This window comes from Coregonus lavaretus (genome assembly GCF_964263955.1).
Source record: "Coregonus lavaretus genome assembly, contig: HAP1_SCAFFOLD_55, whole genome shotgun sequence".
Taxonomy (NCBI): domain Eukaryota; kingdom Metazoa; phylum Chordata; class Actinopteri; order Salmoniformes; family Salmonidae; genus Coregonus; species Coregonus lavaretus.
The window spans coordinates 2637616-2660242 of NW_028161934.1; the positions used below are offsets into that span (position 1 = coordinate 2637616).

The 22627-nt window shown below is 41.2% G+C and overlaps 2 protein-coding genes and 1 long non-coding RNA gene across 3 annotated transcripts; all 3 read left to right on the forward strand.

Annotated features, from left to right (window-relative positions):
* Nucleotides 1-7523: 7523 nt before the first annotated feature.
* Nucleotides 7524-15122, forward strand: LOC311119860. The gene is made up of 3 exons (XR_014612035.1): nucleotides 7524-7581; nucleotides 14702-14779; nucleotides 15028-15122. It is a non-coding gene; the product is annotated as an uncharacterized lncRNA (long non-coding RNA).
* A 1049-nt stretch (nucleotides 15123-16171) lies between these two features.
* On the forward strand, nucleotides 16172-17156 carry LOC311119884 (B-cell receptor CD22-like; the record flags this gene model as incomplete). Its single annotated transcript, XM_084194535.1, has 4 exons — nucleotides 16172-16301; nucleotides 16384-16632; nucleotides 16908-17035; nucleotides 17151-17156. The coding sequence occupies 4 exons, from the start codon at nucleotides 16172-16174 to the stop codon at nucleotides 17154-17156; spliced, it is 513 nt and encodes a 170-aa protein (XP_084050661.1).
* LOC311119922 (uncharacterized protein) lies at nucleotides 17113-18323 on the forward strand. Its single transcript, XM_084194566.1, has 5 exons — nucleotides 17113-17171; nucleotides 17381-17471; nucleotides 17554-17608; nucleotides 17704-17960; nucleotides 18257-18323. The coding sequence occupies exons 1-4, from the start codon at nucleotides 17156-17158 to the stop codon at nucleotides 17941-17943; spliced, it is 402 nt and encodes a 133-aa protein (XP_084050692.1). The 5' UTR covers nucleotides 17113-17155; the 3' UTR covers nucleotides 17944-17960; nucleotides 18257-18323.
* The last annotated feature ends 4304 nt before the right edge of the window (nucleotides 18324-22627 follow it).

Genomic DNA, 22627 nt, shown 5'->3' on the forward strand with positions numbered 1-22627 from the left:
CAACCTTTTGATACAGTATGCGTTGATGAGTATCAAATCTGTCTCCTGTTATTAAACAAAGGGCACTATGGTAGATGGCATCCAAAGGGTTAAGAGTAGTAGCAGCTGCACTTTGATAAATAATATCACCATAATCAAGAACAGATAAAAAGGTTGACTGAATAATCTGCTTCCTAGTGCTTAGAGAAAGGCACGACCTGTTTCCGTAAAAAAAGCCAACTTTAAATCTTAGCTTCTTAACCAGCTCATCTATATGTTTGTTAAACATCAAATCCAAATGCCCACACACACACAGACACACACACACACACACACACACACACACACACAGACAGTCATACACATGAACATGCACACACACAGACACACACAAACATTCACGCACACAAACGTGTTTTATCAACACTACATGCAAAAGGTGCTCGTTTTTTCAAATCGTTTTGGTTTTATTTTCACCCAAACGTGGTACATTTTCATGACTCAGTACAAAACTCCAAACTGGTCACACTTATAACGCAGCCAGTCTTTCATTCAAAACCTGTCATTGTACATTAATGTTGATTGTAAACATCTATCACCACACATCCATTATAAAATATAAGTTCATTCTGAAATGTAATGAGAACATTGGTTTAATCACCAAAACACAACATACTATATTTTCAATTTAGTCATTTTAACTACCAGTTAATCCAATAGCAAACAATGCAAGATATGTGTTTCAAATCGCCCTTAGAAGTGCTGAAAGTAATATGCTACTGTACTGGAAATTACACTGTTTTCACATTAGGCAATACACTTACATTACCCAACAAAATTGACAGAAGATCTATAATTTCCATAATATCTATCCAATGTGCAATCAAAGGTGATCAATGAAGACATCCTCTACACATCATTCATGCAAAAATGAAACAAATAAAATGAATGAAAATGAAAAAACCTTTAGCACGCATTAATTTGCATCAAGCCTGTCTTGAGCATTTGGCTATAAATTCTCATCCACATCATAGTGAATGTCCTCATTGTTCATGCATTGCAGGACATCATACACCTTCATGCTGAAAAATTCCCCAATAGGGTTGAGGAAAGGAGAGTATGGGGGCAGGTATAGGGTCAAGAATCGGGGATGGGCCTGAAACCATACGTGAACCACCTCTGCGTGGTGGAACCTGACATCGTCCCATACAATGACATAGGTGACCCCTTCACCTTGACAGGCCTGCTCAATTTCACTGAGAAACACAATGAGGTGTGCAGCGTTGTAGGATCCAAGTCATGGCCTACGTCCTACCACACCATCTTTAGTGCTTTTATAGTATAGTTCCAGTATGATATTGTGAAGTAGCATGTGCATCACATAGTAGCAGTAATACAGTATATAGTGCTGTAACTGAACATACTCATACAGCTGTTTTATCTGGTGGTTGTTCCTCTCAAAAGGCACCAGGTAAATGTGTTCCATAGATACCTGCTGCCTCTTCAAAAGGCAGGTGATTATAGGTAGGCTGATGGATGCACATTGGCAAAGGTGTCATTATTCTCCTCAATGGCCTGCTTTATTTCAGACAGCCATATGTCATTCCTGCCCCTCACCATTTCCACAACTGCCCACTCCTGCTGGTAGGTCAGCACACTACCACGGTCACCACATGCATTACAATGTGTAATTTACTCTTTGATGGGGCCCATGTCCACCTCTTTGACCTCTATGACGGGTCCCTTGTCCACGAGCTCTTTGATTTATTCCTCTCCCTTGCTGTCTATCCTGCTCCATGTTGAAAGAAATTGCAAGTGTTCACACACCCCCTTTTATATGGTGACCAATTGTGGTTACCACTATGTGATATCAGTTAGCAATAACGAGTTGTCATTATGTATGATTATCATGTATCATACATGTAATTTAGATGTTTATACTTTACAAACACACATTTTATTTCTGTAGTTCTCAAAATCCATAATATAGTAGACAAACCAGTTAAAAATCTATTGGTTTACCAAACGGTTAAGTGATTAACCATTAAGCACAGCTGGATTAAGTGATGGTCAAATGTATTTAAACAAATGAGAAGAGAATCAAATGAAAAGTATTGTGAGCATTGCATTGTGAAGGGCAATGACTTTATATGAAAGGTATTTCTAGATGAAATACTGATTATGTTTGGTGAAAAAGTTACTGTGAGATTTTTTGTGTTTTACTCAGTCATTTGAAAATGAGCTTAAAGTTGTGAAAAAACACCTTTTTGATTATCTGTTTTGAGTTTTGTACTAAGAGTTGTGAAATTGGATAACCACTTTACAATATGTATTTTTTTTATTTTTTTATTTTTTTTGGGGGGGTGGGGTAAGGGGGGATAGAATGATTACTTTATCCTATCCCAGGTATTCCTTAAAGAGGTGGGGTTTCAAGTGTCTCTGCTGTCCTAGCGTCGTGAGGGAGCTTGTTCCACCATTGGGGTGACAGAGCAGCGAACAGTTTTGACTGGGCTGAGTGGGAACTGTGCTTCCGCAGAGGTAGTGGGGCCAGCAGGCCAGATGTGGATGAACGCAATGCCCTCATTTGGGTGTAGGGACTGATCAGAGCCTGAAGGTACGGAGGTGCTGTTCCCCTCACAGCTCCGTAGGCAAGCACCATGGTCTTGTAGCAGATGCGAGCTTCAACTGGAAGCCAGTGGAGTGTGCGGAGGAGCGGGGTGACGTGAGAGAACTTGGGAAGGTTGAACACCAGACGGGCTGCGGCATTCTGTATGAGTTGTAGGGGTTTAATGGCACAGGCAGGGAGCCCAGCCAACAGCGAGTTGCAGTAATCCAGACGAGAGATGACAAGTGCCTGGATTAGGACCTGTGCCGCTTCCTGTGTAAGGCAGGGTCGTACTCTCCGAATGTTGTAGAGCATGAACCTACAGGATCGGGTCACCGCCTTTTGATGTTAGCGGAGAACAACAGGGTGTTGTCCAGGGTCACGCCAAGGCTCTTTGCACTCTGGGAGGAGGACACAACGGAGTTGTCAACCGTGATGGTGAGATCATGGAACGGGCAGTCCTTCCCCGGGAGGAAGAGCAGCTCCGTCTTGCAGAGGTTCAGCTTGAGGTGGTGATCCGTCATCCACACTGATATGTCTGCCAGACATGCAGAGATGCGATTTGCCACCTGGTTATCAGAAGGGGGAAAGGAGAAGATTAGTTGTGTGTCGTCTGCGTAGCAATGATAGGAGAGGCCATGTGAGGATATGACAGAGCCAAGTGACTTGGTGTATAGCGAGAATAGGAGAGGGCCTAGAACTGAGCCCTGGGGGACACCAGTGGTGAGAGCACGTGGTGCGGAGACAGATTCTCGCCACGCCACTTGGTAGGAGCGACCGGTCAGGTAGGAGACAATCCAAGAGTGAGCCGCGCCGGAGATGCCCAACTCGGAGAGGGTGGAGAGGAGGATCTGATGGTTCACAGTATCAAAGGCAGAAGACTGAAGGACAAGAGCAGAGGAGAGAGAGTTAGCTTTAGCAGTGCGGAGAGCCTCCGTGACACAGAGAAGAGCAGTCTCAGTTGAATGACCAGTCTTGAAACCTGACTGGTTTGGATCAAGAAGGTCATTCTGAGAGAGATGGCACGCTCAAGACTTTTGGAGAGAAAAGAAAGAAGGGATACTGGTCTGTAGTTGTTGACATCAGAGGGATCGAGTGTTGGTTTTTGAGAAGGGGTGCAACTCGCTCTCTTGAAGACTGAAGGGACATAGCCAGCGGTCAAGGATGAGTTGATGAGCGAGGTGAGGTAAGGGAGAAGGTCACCGGAGATGGTCTGGAGAAGAGAGGAGGGGATAGGGTCAAGCGGGCAGGTTGTTGGGCGGCCGGCCGTCACAAGTCGCAAGATTTCATCTGGAGAGAGAGGAGAGAAAGAAGTCAAAGCATAGGGTAGGGCAGTGTGAGCAGGACCAGCAGTGTCATTTGACTTAACAAACGAGGATCGGATGTCGTCAACCTTCGTTTCAAAATGGTTGGCGAACTCATTCACAGAGAGGGAGGAGGGGGGGTGGAGGGGGAGGAGGATTCAGCAGGGAGGAGAAGGTGGCAAAGAGCTTCCTAGGGTTAGAGGCAGATGCTTGGAATTTAGAGTGGTAGAAAGTGGCTTTAGCAGCAGAAACAGATGAAGAAAATGTAGAGAGGAGGGAGTGAAAAGATGCCAGGTCCACAGGGAGTCTAGTTTTCCTCCATTTCCGCTCGGCTGCCCAGAGCCCTGTTCTGTGAGCTCGCAATGAGTCGTCAAGCCACGGAGCAGGAGGGGAGGACCGAGCCGGCCGGGAGGATAGGGGATATAGAGAGCCAAAGGATGCAGGATGATACTTTTTAGCGACTAACATGAATAATACTGGTAACAGCTTTTTAATACTTGTAGCTCTTGGGCCAAGTTGCTCCTGATGTGTTTAATGATGATTTACTTTGTATTGTTGTCAGACATTGTTCCGCATTTTATATTATGTAATACCATATTGTTCAGTGTCATGATATTGCTTGTTTTATTATTAAAAAATATATATTATTAACTATTTAGATACATCAAATATTTTTACATTTGCAGTTTTTACAGTGTTGTTCAGTGTCAATACAGGATAAACATAATGTTGTAAATAAAATAAAAATTAGACAATATAGACATTGATTATTTGATTAACTATTAATACATTGATTCATGACTATTTCCACTTCGATGTTGTTTCTTGTATTTCTGCCTATTGGACACATGATGGCTCTATTGAACCACGTAGCCATTACTGTCAGGAGATAAATTATCATAGATCAATAATAATTCATCAGAAATCACACGCACTGTTAACTGAGTTGTCTCATTTCAGGTGGAGAGCTCAGACCCTGTGAATTTTTTATTTAATTAGGCAATTCAGTTAAGAACAAATTCTTATTTACAATGACGGCCTACCCCTGCCGACACTGGGCAAATTGTGCGCCACCCCATGGGACTCACCATTATGGCCAGATTATGATGAAGCCTGGAATCGAACCAGGGTCTGTAGTGACAGGGTGCACTACAATACCCCACCACAGGGGACATGGTATAGACAGGCTGCACTACCAGACCCCACCACAGGGGACATAGTATAGACAGGCTGCACTACCAGACCCCACCACAGGGGACAGAGTATAGACAGGCTGCACTACCAGACCCCACCATAGGGGACATAGTATAGATAGGCTGCACTACCAGACCCCACCATAGGGGACATAGTATAGACAGGCTGCACTACCAGACCCCACCATAGGGGACATAGTATAGACAGGGTGCACTACCAGACCCCACCACAGGGGACATAGTATAGACAGGGTGCACTACCAGACCCCACCACAGGGGACATAGTGTAGACAGGGTGCACTACCAGACCCCACCACAGGGGACATAGTATAGACAGGGTGCACTACAATACCCCACCACAGGGGACATAGTATAGACAGGGTGCACTACAATACCTCACCACAGGGGACATAGTATAGACAGGCTGCACTACCAGACCCCACCACAGGGTACATAGTATAGACAGGCTGCACTACCAGACCCCACCACAGGGGACATAGTATAGACAGGCTGCACTACCAGACCCCACCATAGGGGACATAGTATAGACAGGGTGCACTACAATACCCCACCACAGGGTGCATAGTATAGACAGGCTGCACAACCTTTAAGGACTATGCTATTAGTTCCATTGTATGTGTTTGGACTCTGCCTGCTGTTTGTCCTCCTGTCCAGGGGGTGGAGCTGGAGAGCACCAGGCTGGTGATCTGGTACCCAGACCGCTGTATGCAGAGAACCCCTCCCTCTCCTCAGAGGACCAACCCTAGAGGCCTCAACACCTCCTCAGCCTCCCAGTACGTCTCCTCAGGGTAAGGACATCCATCTGTCTGTCAAATCATCAACTATCATTTATAAACATATATAAGCACTTATAATGGGTTAATTATGAGTTATTCTTAAATGTTACCAATCAACTCAAATCATCTTTTGAAATGTACAAAAGGACAGACAAATGACGGAAGGAGCAGAGGCAGGCAATGCTTGTGTTTTCATACTGTTTGTGTGTCTCTCTCTCCCTCCCAGGCCCAGGAGGATGGCTCCCATCAATGGTGATGAGTGTTTCTTCTGGACGATATCATTTTTTAGACCAGGGGAAAGAGTGCCTCCTATATTGATTATTTTTAAGAAGGTCATACCAAGGATAATTTAGCTATTTGATTTAGAATTTTAAGAAACCTTAACGTATCAAAAAAATATGATTATTTGATTTAAAATTATTTTTGGCCTTACTGCTATTAGCCCATACAAACACATTGAAAAACAGGTTCACTACATGGAATAAAAGATAGTCCCCCCCAAAAAAATCGAAAGGAAGTTTATTCTGAAGTGTCTGTCCTATACCTGAGAGATATAAGAAAGATCAGAATATATATATATATATTTTTTTTTTACATGTATTTAACCCCTTATTTTTGGCACTGAACAGTATATACTTCCATAAGTTTGTCTTGTGTGGCCTGTGGGCGTCCTAGAGCAAAACAACAGACATGTTCGTGAGAGTCTAATCTTTCCACACATTAGTGTGTAGCCCAAATTGTTTGGATACTACAGATCAACTGTACCAACTTCAAATGAGTCCCAAGACGCTTGTGGGGGTCGTAGAGCAAGATGTTATGAGAATACGAATTTTCGGGATGTCTCATGGTCTGACAAACACAGCTCTAGCTCTGTCACCTTTCACCGCAGATGCGGAAGTGCAACATAGGTGGACTCGGTGGATTGAGACGCATTAAATGAAAAAAAAAAAACAGATATCTCTACCTTAAACTGACTGGTAGAGATCAGATTTTTGGATTATGCTAATTGTTTTCCGCGTGTCATGGACATCTGTAGTGTATTAAGAATTATGACTTTGCTAATGTTTTCAAGTGGAACCTGAGAGGATGTTTATTCAGTTTCAGAGGGAGTTGTTTTAGATTGACGCCCCATAGAACAGAGGGAGTGTGTGTTGTAGACAGGGGATTGGACAGTAGAGGGAGCCACCCATATTTTGGGAATATTATAAGTACTGGGTTTAAACAAAGAAGAGCGGAGCGGACATTGTAATCTGGAAAACACTGCTCTCCGGGTGATCATGACATCTGTAAACTTATGCTGAAATCTTGTGATATGAATAAAACGTATGATCAAAGCTCAGAATAAGCGGACTCCTTTGTTACAGCATAATTAGCAACATTAACTCGACACTACACATCAACCTTAGGGGCTTAACATGGTTCTGTATTAAAGAAAAGTGGAAATGGGGAACATTTTGTCCATTTTAGAAATGTAGGGCTCACTCTAATACAGTAACCTTCCTTTTCTGACATGCTGTTCTGGTCCTCATGCATGTTAATGTCTTAAAGAGGAAGGAAAGGACAGTTCTGTATCATCTACTTGTGCCCTGACTACTTGAAATGTGTATCAACCACAGAACTGACACTTACTAGCAGTTCCCACACACTGCCATTAAGTTGTTAGTTGACTCACTGTACAAGACCTCTCCCCTTCACTTCAAGCTGTAAGTACATTTGACAATATCTTGAAATATAGTTTGGAGTTATTTGTTTTTAGCCGTAAGTCATATACTTGAGAGTAATGTATCGTTTTACTTCTTGTTATGTTTTGATCTGTGTTTTGGTTGTTACATCAGGGCCAGCATTCATAAAGTGTCTCAGTGTAGGAGTGTTGATATACATAGGAATGAGATGATTAACCAGGGTAAAAAAGACATGCAAACATACTTTGTAACACTGCAGTGTGTGTGTGTGTGTATGCGTGTGACCACCCATGTGTGTGTGTGTGTGTGTGTGTGTGTGTGTGTGTGTGCGTGTACGGGGGATTTGTACATTGCTAGACATGACCGCCTTGTTGACCTGATAGCCAGCGAGGTGAGACAAGCAGTCTTAGCAACAGCACACATGCATAAACATTATTGTGTAAGGGGAAGCTGGTTTGATGTTGATGATGATGTGTTTTCCTGTGTGCCAAATACGCCAGATATTGTTGATGTGTGCGGGGCCAGGGGGAGGTGCTCATTTTGGAAGTGGGCTTCTCATTTAACGGATATATGGAGCAGGCCTTTGCAGAGAAGCTGCTTAAATACCAGCCCCTCGTGGCACGGTTGGACAGCCTCGGGTGGAGGTGCTAGCTGGTGGTGCTGATATTTGGCACGGTTGGACAGCCTCGGGTGGAGGTGCTAGCTGGTGGTGCTGATATTTGGCACGGTTGGACAGCCTCGGGTGGAGGTGCTAGCTGGTGGTGCTGATATTTGGCACGGTTGGAAAGCCTCGGGTGGAGGTGCTAGCTGGTGGTGCTGATATTTGGCACGGTTGGACAGCCTCGGGTGAAGGTGCTAGCTGGTGGTGCTGATATTTGGCACAGTTGGACAGCCTCAGGTGGAGGTGCTAGCTGGTGGTGCTGATATTTGGCAGTCTCGGCCACTCAAACAGGTACTGCTCTGTTTCAGCTGTCGTGGGCAGCCTAGCTGTTTAGAGAAGGAGGTAATTTCGGTACCCTTGAGTGCCAAGAAAACAGGGACCTTTGACATGTTTGGATCCTTTAAAAATATATATGTGATTTGTGGATTCAAGTAAAGTATTTAAATTGTTTTTATGACACAGTGGATTTATTTGATAACAGGCTATATTAGACTATATATGGATAACATGCTACATTAGACAATATATGGATAACAGGCTACATTAGACTATATATGGATAACAGGCTACATTAGACTATATATAGATAACAGGCTACATTAGACTATATATGGATAACATGCTACATTTGACTATATATGAATAACAGGCTACATTAGACTATATGGAAAACAGGCTACATTCAATTATATATAGATAACAGGCTACATTAGACTATATATGGATAACAGGCTACATTAGACTATATAGATAACATGCTACATTAGACTATATATAGATTACAGGCTACATTAGACTATATGGATAACAGGCTACATTAGACTCTACAGTCAATACAGCATCACTATGGTGATGATTATGATACTGAAGCCTCTGCCAGCTAAGGCTATTACCGGTACTCTACAACAGAGGAGGCTGGTGGGCAGAGATATAGGAGGACGGGCTCATTTTAATGGCTGGAATGGAATGAACGTAACGATATCCATTCATTCTATTCCAGCCACCATCACAATGAGCCTGTCCTTCTATATCTTTGCCCACCAGCCTCCTCTACTGTACACAAAGTCCAACATTGTAACAGAATATGACAGTGGCATATTGTACTACAACAGACATCAGTGTGTGTGTGCTTAAATGTGACTTTGTCAAGTAGCCAGTGTTGTGTTCCACCATTCTATCTGATGTATTTACAGTTTGTAATGTTGTTATTAGCCCAACATTATTGAGGACATTATTATTAGGAGGCTGCAGTAATGTTGAGATGCAGTAGGGGGAGCTCTAGTCTAGAACACTGGAACCTTCAGTAGCACTTTTTTGCAGCTGATGAGGAGTGATGGTCATGGGTGTTTAAATGGAATGGGTTCTAATTGAATGACATCATGAAACTTCGACCTGTATATACAGAACTCAGAAGGGCAAGGCAACACATTCTAAGAAATTGTTAACATTCTAAATAGTATAGAGGGCTTGCAGTTGCCTCACAAATCACCTAGCTACCGCAACAAGCCCTCTATAGTCGACACATTGTTTAAATGGTTTTCTTTGTAGTCAAAATATCACTTTGGAAATGTGACACATTTAGCTCATTTTAAAAATGTAAGCCTACTCTTCAAATGAAGAAAGGCAAATAGATATGCAGACTGTTGCGTAATTTCTTTTGAAATACAGTAACATCCCTTTTCTGATGTGCTGGTCTGGTCGTCATGCATGTTAATGCTTAAAGAGGAAGGAAAAGGACAGTTAAATATGTATCAACCACAGAATTCACACTAACTGACAGTAAGTTGACTCACTGTACAATACCTCTCTCCTTCACTTCACTCTGTAAGTAAGCTTGACGATATCTTGAAATATTGATTTTGTTATATGTTTTTAGTCATAAATCATATATTTGAGGGTAAGACTTACTGGATCCTTTACATTTTGTTATGTTTTGAGCTGTGTTTTGGTTGTTACATCAGGGCCTTTATTCATTAAGTGTCTCAGTGTAGGAGTGCTGATCTAAGTATTGTTGTCGATTAGTTTACTCCAATTAGGGGAGGGGTGGCAGGGTTAGGGGAAAATAATAAAGAAGGAAAATATTTTTAAAGGTTTTTTAATAGAGAATATAAATATATATATTTACAAAAATAAATATATGGGGGATTGGAAATAATGCAGACAATTACATTGACAGAAGCCACAATCTATCTACAATTTTAAAGCTCATCTACCCCAAGAAAAACAAAAGGAGTGCTGATCTAGGATCAGGTCTCCCCCTCCATATAATGATGATCTAAAAGTCAAAACTGATCCATCGATCAGCACTTCAACCCTCACTTTTTGAATGCGGACAGTAGACTGTGGTTTCATGTGTTTAGTTTAGTTCAGTTTATTCAATTGCATGTTTAAAAATGTATCAGTAGAGTAGAGTATGACAGTAATACCAAGATGCATTTCTGCAGAAAGGTCCCGGATTTCAATTCAATGTTCAATGTTCAAGACAAGGTTCAGTTTATTTGTCATATGTATAAAAATACATTGAAATGCTGACTGACAAGTGACCTCACCATACATACAGTATTGCAGGCTGAAGCTACAGTCAAAGTCTAACTGTGTGTGTGTGTGTGTGTGTGTGTGTGTGTGTGTGTGTGTGTGTGTGTGTGTGTGTGTGTGTGTGTGTGTGTGTTTGTGTGTGTGTGTGTGTGTGTGTGTGTGTGTGTGTGTGTGTGAGTCACTTGCTGTTTAGCCTCACAGCTTGTGGATAGGAGCTATCATTGAACCTGGTGGTCAGTCTTTAGGCTGCTGTACAGCTTGATGGACCGTAGAGGACTGAACATTTATCCTCCTATATTTGGGGTTCTGAGAATAAAACAGCTTCTGAACAATCAATGCAGAAATATGTGTTTACAGTACTACAGATCTGTTCAATGTGATTGTTGTTGTTGTTGATGTTGATGTTGATGATGACTTTATTGTATCCAATAGAAAATTGTTTTTGCATCATACAGCATGTCAGCTTAAATAGACAGAAGTAGGCATTCCGTTTAGTTTTATTCTGCAAAACTCCCCAGTCTTTGCCGATGGCAAGCATACACATAACATGGTGCAGCTACCACCATGTTTGAAAATATGGAGAGTGGTACTCAGTGATGTGTTGTGTTAACATGATTTTCCACCATTTCACCTGCAGCAGGTAAGTGTTATAATTGAATGTGTGAGGAATGTGTGTGTTTAGAATCAGTCAATCACTACATTTAGGCAATCACTGAACTGATCAATTATCTCAGTTGGTCAGGTGTGGTGCCTAGTTGAAACAAAATCCTGCGGTACCTGCGGCACTCCTGGAACAGGGTTGTCTACGCTTTGCTTTAATGGATATTGATTTTCTACTCTTTTTTTTTCACCCATCTTCCAATTGGTGCCCTTCTATGCAAGGCATTAGGGAATTTGGCCTTAATGCTATTAGCCCATAGAAACCCATTGAATAACAGATTCATACATGGAAAAACTGATAGTCAAAAATTGATCTAAATGAAGTTTGTTTTAAAGTGTCTGTACTATATCTGAGAGCTATAAGAAAGAACAGGATTTTTTTTTATTATTGACCCGTATTTAACACCCTTTTTTCTTTGGCACTTAACTACTTCTAGACAGTACTTCCATAATTATTTCTAACTGGTACCGGGCTACCTTCAGGGGAGTCTTGTTAGGCTTGTGGGCGTCCTAGAACAAAACAACCGACATATTAAGTGTCTGTGAGAGTCTCACCTTATTACGCTCACATATTAGTGTGTTGGCCAAACTGTTCGGACGCTACAGACTGAAGTTGGCAGATCGGTATGGACTTCAGATGAGTCCCATGACGCTTTTGGGTGTCGTAAAGCAAAAGGAGAACATCATCGAGTTCGTGACACTGGCATAACGGACACCCCCACAAGGGGGATATTGGCGAACAAATGCCATGGTCAAGGCTACGACGGCGCCAGTGCAACGAGTGGAGTTTACTCATGTGTTCAAAAGCTCATGTCAGACCAAGATACTAATTGTTCTTCTGTAGTTCTTTATGAGTTTTAGTTTAGAAAACGATCTCTCTGCAGAAGCGATAGTTACAGGGATGGTAAAAACAGCTTGATTGCCGTAGCAACATCAGGGAAACAGAAGGGAAAAAATATGAACTGTATGGGAAACTATGGGGAGAAGTCATCTGGATACTGGACAGCCAATTAATTGGCAGATGCAAACGATAGTCATATTTAGCAGACAACAGTTCTAAATGGCTTGAACAAAAAAAACGGTTATCGATTTTTTTTCATACTGGTGACCGGCGTTTGAGTTTTGTGGATGCAATATCAACAGTCTGTTATCTCTGGTAAACACAATTTTACATTTTCGTCATTTAGCAGACGCTCTTATCCAGAGCGACTTACAGTTAGTGAGTGCATACATTTTCACAGTGGCCCCCCGTGGGAATCGAACCCACAACCCTGGCGTTGTAAGCGCCATGCCCTACCAACTGAGCTACACGGGACTATATATACAAAAGTATGTAGACACCCCTTCAAATTAGTGGATTCAGCTATTTCAGCCACAAGATAGGTCATTCCAAATTAAAAGTGAACTAGGAACAATATTTTAAAAAACACCGACCTCTACAGGATCGGTGTCCCGTATACGGGACGGTTGAGCTAATGTGCGCTAATGTGATTAGCATGACTGTTGTAAGTAACAGCAACATTTCCAGGACATAGACATGTTTTATATGGGCAGAAAGCTTACATTCTTGTTAATCTAACTGCACTGTCCAATTTACAGTAGCTGTTACAGTGAAAAAATACCATGCTCTTGTTTGAGGAGAGTGCACAACAACAAAAAATGTATCATGGCAACTGGTTTGATACATTCACCTCTGAAGGTAAATAGTGTACTTACATTCAGTAATCTTGCTCTGATTTGTCATCCTAAGGGTCCCAGAGATTAAATGTAGCATAGTTTTGTTTGATAAAATTTACATTTACATTTTAGTCATTTAGCAGACGCTCTTATCCAGAGCGACTTACAGTTAGTGAATACATTTTTTTTTTTTTATACTGGCCCCCCGTGGGAAACGAACCCACAACCCTGGCGTTGCAAACGCCATGCTCTATCAACTGAGCTACATCCCTGCCGGCCATTCCCTCCCCTACCCTGGACGACGCTGGGCCAATTGTGCGCCGCCCATGATTTTTATATTCAAATGTAGGAACTAGGTTCTACAGTTTGAACCCCTGCTGTCTCTCGCTCCACACCCACCCCGCCCGGCCATCTAGATGTGTGAAAATTAGTGTATAAGCTAACGATCCATCATGTATGACATTCCTGGGAGTGTGTAAACTTACATTTTGTATTACCATATAATTTTTGTATGTTCTCTATAGTAATGTACTTGATAATGTTTCAATTTACCAATTCGGCACATTTGGGCAAACTTGATACAAAATAGTCCAGTATTGCAATGATTCACTGGATCAATCTGAAACTTTGCACACACACTACTGCCATCTAGTGGCCAAAATCTAAATTGCGACTAAACTGCAATAATATATTGTGGCCTTTCTCTTGCATTTCAAAGATGATGGAAAAAAATAATAATAGAAAATGCATGTTTTTTTGTTTGTATGATATTTTACCAGATCTAATGTGTTATAGTCTCCTATATTAATTTCATATTTCCACAAACTTCAAAGTGTTTCCTTTCAAATGGTATCAAGAATATGCATATCCTTGCTTTAGGTCCTGAGCTACAGTCAGTTAGATTTTGGTATGTTATTTTAGGCGAAAATTGAAAAAAAGGGTCCTATCCTTAAGAGGTTAATCACATCTTTACTCCTGAACTTATTTAGGATTGTCATAACAAAGAGGGTTAATACTTACATAATCAAGACATTTCAGTTATGTATTTTTTCTTAATTTGTGAACTTTTATATAATTTTCTTTTCACTTTGACATTATGGAGTATTTTGTGTTCCCCAAAAAACCCCACAATGAAATCCATTTCAATCCCACTTTGTAACACACAAAACATTTAATAAATCCAACTGGTAAATAGCCTACTGATGATAGGCACTGTACCCACATACATACATACATACACACATACATGTGGTCCTCTGTAGCTCAGCTGGTAGAGCACGGCGCTTTTAACGCCAAGGTAGTGGGTTCGATCCCCGGGACCACCCATACACAAAAATGTATGCACGCATGACTGTAAGTCGCTTTGGATAAAAGCGTCTGCTAAATGGCATATTATTATTATACATACATACATACATATATAGTGCAATAGACTAACAGACAGACAGTATTCACATAGACAACCATATAGCAAAACACAACACAACACAATATGAGCCTGGTTCATTTTCAGTAATGAGGCCCTGTACCCCATTACAGTTTATACTTCAATGTATCAGGTGTAGTTATTCACCAGCTATAGAGTGATTTGTTGTTTATGTTTCTAAGACTGCAGGGTGGGAGATGCAACAATGGCCTTGAGAACAGCAGGAAGTGTGTTGGTGGTCTTTCTCTGGTCTGTAGCAGGTATGGTATCATTCTTATATTTTAGTTACCTGGTTTGTCAATCTACAGATATTTCTAAAAGCATAACCATTTTCATGTTCTACTAGTGACACATTTGGCGTGTCCACTTCACTTTAAACGATTTCCATTCACACTCAACCAAAGAGTATCTATGTCTCAACTCAGCAACTACGGGAACAAAGTGTTAGTGTGAGTCAAAGGACCTTGAAGTTACTGTAATGTCCTTGTGATGTTTAACTGTATTTCAGCGGTACTGGAGCAGAATGGCTGGAGTGTGACTTACACCACTCACAGTATTTGTACCTTGAAGGTGTCATCAGTGGAGCTGTCCTGCTCTTACACGTATCCCAGTTGGTATAATGTCATAAAAACCTTCTGGTTCACCAAAGTTTATCCTGTGGAGAATTATGTAAATCTGAGTGATGACCCAGACTACAAAGGTCGTGTGACGTACCGTAGTGATAAGAAGAATGTCCACACCCTGAAAATCACAGACCTGAGAGAGAGTGACTCAGCTACGTACAAGTTCAGATTTATAACAGATCAGACCGGAGGGAGATATTTTGGTAGCCCTGGAGTCACTTTGTCTGTTACAGGTACAGTGATATTATATATAGTGCTAATCTGTTTAATTGGTTCTGTAAAATTGTCTTAATTTGAATTGAAATAATATAAATAATACGAAAGTATGCGTAAAATAGGAATGTCTGAATTGATGATTTGAGAACGTCCACTCCTGCCTCATTTGAACTAGACAACAGGTAATTTAGGGTTTTAATGTTGTTAACTACTCCAGACCTGCAGGTGAAGGTGACCACTACATGGTGGTCAACGACACTGACCTGTAGCACCACCTGTACTCTGACTGACAACCCCAACCCCACCTACATCTGGTACAGGAACAGTAAGATTGTACAAGAGGGCTCCTCCCCCTCATACTCAGTCTACTTAAAAACTGACGACAGCTTCTACTGTGCTGTAAAAGGCATACATTCTCATGCAGTGTGTGAGTGTGACTAATACACTTTTTAAAGTCTTGCAAAATTATCCAATACATCATTGGTCAGTGTTGATGTGCAGTGAAACAGACATGAAATAGGGCTACTATTTCATTTCGATTAATGGCTGTTGACTTTACAGTTCAAAATACGTACACCATTTTAAAAATGTACTTGTGTTTCAGCTGTTGGGGGTCACAGTTATTTCCACGTGACTTACACCCATCAAAGTATCTGTACCTTGAAGGGGTCATCTGTGGACATATCCTGCTCTTATACATATCCCAGTGGTCATAGAGTCTCCGAAACAAACTGGTATACAAAAGGAAAACTTGATGAGGCGCCTCAAATCCTGAGCCCGGGGTATGGAGGTCGTGTGGAGTACCTGAGAAATATGCAGAGTGACTCCACCCTGAGAATCACAGACCTGAGAGAGGAGGATTCAGCTGAGTATAAGTTAAGAGTCATAACAGATCAGACAAACTGGGAGCCCACCTTCCCTGGAACATCTCTGACTGTCACAGGTAACACTGCATGTCACATCTTATCAATACTGCAAACTATTACTTCATGATATACTCAGTGTTTTAACGCCCTTTCATTTAGGTCTGCAGGTGAAGGTGACTCCTGCCACTGTGACAGAGGGACAGAAGGTGACACTGACCTGTAGCACCACCTGTACTCTGAGGGACAACCCCAACCCCACCTACATCATGTACAAGAACGGACATGTAACCAACCAATCTAACAGTCTGTTCCTAAACCCAGTCAGCAGTGAGGATGCAGGCAGATACTCCTGTGCTGTAGAAGGCCATGAGGTTCTCCACTCTCCTGAAGAGACTCTCACTGTCAGATGTGAGTATGTGTGATCCATCTCCAGTTGTATTCTTTTAGTAACATCTTCTCTTCTCTATTCTATCTATATATTATTTCAATCTATGTCCAAGTTCCATGATTGTACTCATCTCACTACTGTAGTACTACACAAACACTGTATTGTTCTATTATCGTCTAAGTTACACATATTTATATTAATATTTCATTTATTTCAATCACATGTATAAGTTCCATGATGCTCCTCATGTAAAGCAATATGTATGAACAATGTGTTGTTACATATTGTCCACCAGATGGCCCAAAGAACAGCTCAGTGTCAGTCAGTCCCTCTGGGAAAATAGTGGAGGGCAGTACAGTGACTCTGACCTGCAGCAGTGATGCCAACCCACCTGTGGACAAATACACATGGTACAAGAAGAACGTAACCTCACCAAAAGCATCAGGACAGAGTTACAATATCACTAACATCAGCTCTGAGGACAGTGGAGAATACTACTGTGAGGCCCGGAATAAAATAACATCTAAGAACTCTACAGCTTTGATGATCATGGTAGCAGGTAAAGTTTCATCTTCAGTACTTCAACATAAAACTACATGTTTCAAGTTAATCTGAATCATTATACTTTGGATTATTACACCTTAGTTTATAACTATACATTGTGTTATAAGATCCCTTAACAAGTATTGCATTAATGTCCTGTATTTACGTTTATTTTTAGTTTATTATATCATGCCATGTACTCATATTATCTATATTTTATTTTAGGAAAACAAACATCAGTTATGACTGCAGTTGTAGGAATCATAGTGGTTGTTCTGATTCTCATCCTCTGTCTCTCTGGACTCATGTGGTTCAGGTGAGTGAATTGTATTATTTATTTTTTATTATTTAACTTTAGTAACATTGATTGATTGATTAATTCATTAATTAACTAACAGGAAGAAGTCCTCCAAATCCACCTCTGACACAAGAGACACAGCAGACAATAGACAGGTGAGTCTGTTGGAATCAGAAGATGACTGTGATGTCTGTGTATTCTTTGTGGAACATTTCTACTCCTCATGTTGTCTGTCCTCTCACCCCATCAGGGAGACTCTAGTCCAGTATATGACAACATCTCAGGCATGGCCATGACCCCTACTGCAACACAGACAGCAGCCACCGTAGACCAGGATGATGTTCACTACGCCAGCGTCCACTTCTCTCGCTCCAAAAACCAGGAAGTCCCTCTGTACTCCACTGTCCAACTGCCTCAACCCCAGAAACAGGACGAGGATGTCCAGTACGCTGCTGTGAAATTCAACCGCCCCACTGCTGCCACCCAGTAAGCATATTCTGCATTAAGGTAATTCATATGCTGCTGCTTATTGTAGGAGATGTCATCAATAAGCAAAACAGTTGACCCATAGTGACCACTAGTGATGTCATTTCCTTAAACTATGAACCCAACAATGGACATCTCAAGAAAATTACTATGACATGTATTGATGTAATGATGGTTTTGAGGAACTGCTCATTTTGCATTCCAAATGGCATCATATTCCCTATTTAGTGCACTACAAAGGCAGTGCACTATAAAGGGTATTGGGTGCCAACATTTGGGACGCAACCTTTGTTTCATTTCTGTTTCTCTCTCTTCAGACCTGCAGCAGCACAATCAGCTGAGGAGGACCCTTCTGTGATCTACAGTCAAGGCAGTCAACAAACCCAGAACCAAGAAGACCTGAACACAACAAACCCAGAACCAAGAAGACCTGAACACAACAAACCCAGAACCAAGAAGACCTGAACTCAACAAGTTTGACAAAAACCCATATATTCAAAATAAGTGCCATAAAGCTTGAGGGGGTGTGGAATATTGGCCATTATAAACTGGGTGGTTTATACTACGGCTAAGGGCTGTTCTTGACACAAAGCAGATATGCCGTCGTATATTGGCCTGATTGCTATTAGAAACTGGTTACCAACATAAATAGTATTTTTTACGCCATACCCGTGGTAAATTGTCTGATATACAGTATTCACTTCTGAAATGCAGTTTCAGTCAGCCAGCATCCAAGACCCAAACTAACCAGTTTATAATAGTATATAATAATATAGTTGAAAATGTTATAAGTTTAATATTTCTTAAGTAAAATCGTTAATATTTCTGAGTACCAGATCTTTAAAAAATATATGTATTTCTGAAGTAGGCAACCTCAAGGTCCAGTTATATTTTATATAACTACAGTATTTTTTTATATATATGAAGGCTAACAGCAATAGTTATTGTGTTTCTATTATATTGTATTACTTCATATGCTACTATTAGATGATACACATCGTAGAAGTTTGCATGATTTTTTTATAAATTTTTTAAATTGTTTTTATTACAAACTATGGCACAATTTTGCCTCAATGTCCAGGAAAGAGTTCTGCTTGATGCAACATTTCTTAACGCTTTTATGAAATGTTTTTTTTTGTAAACTGTGTGAAGTGTGACATTTTTTCTGATACATTTTTAAGAATAAACGTAATTGTCATTGTTTTGACCTTATTATAACAGTATCTTCAGTGGAGTCTTTAGCAAAGGCCAGCCAACCTTTTGATACAGTATGCGTTGATGAGTATCAAATCTGTCTCCTGTTATTAAACAAAGGGCACTTTGGTAGATGGCATCCAAAGGGTTAAGAGTAGTAGCAGCTGCACTTTGATAAATAATATCACCATAATCAAGAACAGATAAAAAGGTTGACTGAATAATCTGCTTCCTAGTGCTTAGAGAAAGGCACGACCTGTTTCCGTAAAAAAAGTCAACTTTAAATCTTAGCTTCTTAACCAGCTCATCTATATGTTTGTTAAACATCAAATCCAAATGCCTACACTCACACACACACACACACACACACACACACACACACACACACACACACAGACAGTCATACACATGAACATGCACACACACAGACACACAAACATTCACGCACACAAACGTGTTTTATCAACACTACATGCAAAATGTTGTAGTTTTTTCAAATCGTTTTGGTTTTATTTTCACCCATACGTGGTACATTTTCACGACTCTTAGTACAAAACTCCAAACTGGTCACACTTATAACGCAGCCAGTCTTACATTCAAAACCTGTCATTTTACATTCATTTGGATTGTAAACATCTATCACCACACATCCATTAATTCAAAATATAAGTTCATTCTGAAATGTAATGAGAACATTGGTTTAATCACCAAAACACAACATACTATATTTTCAATTTAGTCGTTTTAACTACCAGTTAATCCAATAGCAAACAATGCAAGATATGTGTTTCAAATCGCCCTCAGAAATGCTGAAAGTAATATGCTACTGTACTGTAAATTACACAGTTTTCACATTAGGCAATACACTTACATTACCCAACAAAATTCACAGAAGATCTATAATTTCCATAATATCTATCCAATGTGCAATCAAAGGTGATCAATGAAGACATCCTCTACACATCATTCATGCAAAAATGAAACAAATAAAATGAATGAAAATTAAACAACCTTTAGCACGCATTAATTTGCATCAAGCCTGTCTTGAGCATTTGGCTATAAATTCTCATCCACATCATAGTGAATGTCCTCATTGTTCATGCATTGCAGGACATCATACACCTTCATGCTGAAAAATTCCCCAATAGGGTTGAGGAAAGGAGAGTATGGGGGCAGGTATAGGGTCACGAATCGGGGATGGGCCTGAAACCATACCTGAACCACCTCTGCGTGGTGGAACCTGACATCGTCCCATACAATGACATAGGTGACCCCTTCACCTTGACAGGCCTGCTCAATTTCACTGAGAAACACAATGAGGTGTGCAGCGTTGTAGGATCCAAGTCATGGACTACGTCCTACCACACCATCTTTAGTGCTTTTATAGTATAGTTCCAGTATGATATTGTGAAGTAGCATGTGCATCACATAGTAGCAGTAATACAGTATATAGTGCTGTACCTGAACATACTCATACAGCTGTTTTATCTGGTGGTTGTTCCTCTCAAAAGGCACCAGGTAAATGTGTTCCATAGATACCTGCTGCCTCTTCAAAAGGCAGGTGATTATTAGTAGGCTGATGGATGCACATTGGCAAAGGTGTCATCATTCTCCTCAATGGCCTGCTTTATTTCAGACAGCCATATGTCATTCCTGGCCCTCACCATTTCCACAACTGCCCACTCCTGCTGGTAGGTCAGCACACTACCACGGTCACCACATGCATTACAATGTGTAATTTACTTTAAATGTAATGGTAAAGCATAGTGCATATCCTGCAGATTAACCGGTTTTCTTGGCGAAATGTTTTCATAATCTAATTGACAGCTGATCTTTTTCAGATTGGGATGAACTAATCTGGCAGCCTCTGCCATGGCAAGGCCTCTTGGCCCGGACTTCATTAGACACGACAGTTCCCTGCCGTCTGCCTCCCTCTCTCTGATGTCCACCTCTTTGACCTCTTTGATGGGGACCATGTCAACCTCTTTGACCTCTCTGACGGGTCCCTTGTCCACGAGCTCTTTGATTTATTCCTCTCCCTTGCTGTCTATCCTGCTCCATGTTGAAAGAAATTGCAAGTGTTCACACACCCCCTTTTATATGGTGACCAATTGTGGTTACCACTATGTGATATCAGTTAGCAATAACGAGTTGTCATTATGTATGATTATCATGTATCATACATGTAATTTAGATGTTTATACTTTACAAACACACATTTTATTTCTGTAGTTCTCAAAATCCATAATATAGTAGACAAACCAGTTAAAAATCTATAGGTTTACCAAACGGTTAAGTGATTAACCATTAAGCACAGCTGGATTAAGTGATGGTCAAATGTATTTAAACAAATGAGAAGAGAATCATGTGAAAAGTATTGTGAGCATTGCATTGTGAAGGGCAATTACTTTATATGAAAGGTATTTCTAGATGAAATACTGATTATGTTTGGTGAAAAAGTTACTGTGTGATTTTTTGTGTTTTACTCAGTCATTTGAAAATGAGCTTAAAGTTGTGAAAAAACACCTTTTTGATTATCTGTTTTGAGTTTTGTACTAAGAGTTGTGAAATTGGATAACCACTTTACAATATGTTTTATTTATTTATTTTATTTTTATTTTAGGGGGTGGGGTAAGGGGGGATAGAAGGATTACTTTATCCTATCCCAGGTATTCCTTAAAGAGGTGGGGTTTCAAGTGTCTCCGCTGTCCTAGCGTCGTGAGGGAGCTTGTTCCACCATTGGGGTGCCAGAGCAGCGAACAGTTTTGACTGGGCTGAGCGGGAACTGTGCTTCCGCAGAGGTAGTGGGGCCAGCAGGCCAGATGTGGATGAACGCAATGCCCTCGGTTGGGTGTAGGGACTGATCAGAGCCTGAAGGTACGGAGGTGCCGTTCCCCTCACAGCTCCGTAGGCAAGCACCATGGTCTTGTAGCAGATGCGAGCTTCAACTGGAAGCCAGTGGAGTGTGCAGAGGAGCGGGGTGACGTGAGAGAACTTGGGAAGGTTGAACACCAGACGGGCTGCGGCATTCTGGATGAGTTGTAGGGGTTTAATGGCACAGGCAGGGAGCCCAGCCAACAGCGAGTTGCAGTAATCCAGACGGGAGATGACAAGTGCCTGGATTAGGACCTGTGCCGCTTCCTGTGTAAGGCAGGGTCGTACTCTCCGAATGTTGTAGAGCATGAACCTACAGGATCGGGTCACCGCCTTTTGATGTTAGCGGAGAACAACAGGGTGTTGTTCAGGGTCACGCCAAGGCTCTTTGCACTCTGGGAGGAGGACACAACGGAGTTGTCAACCGTGATGGTGAGATCATGGAACGGGCAGTCCTTCCCCGGGAGGAAGAGCAGCTCCGTCTTGCCGAGGTTCAGCTTGAGGTGGTGATCCGTCATCTGCTTGTAATCCAAGATGGCGTAGTAGTGCAGTCCTGTTTCTGTCGTGTGTCTGTAAATAGCCTGTAAATACCTTGTTTTTTTTGTATTTTTCGTACCTAT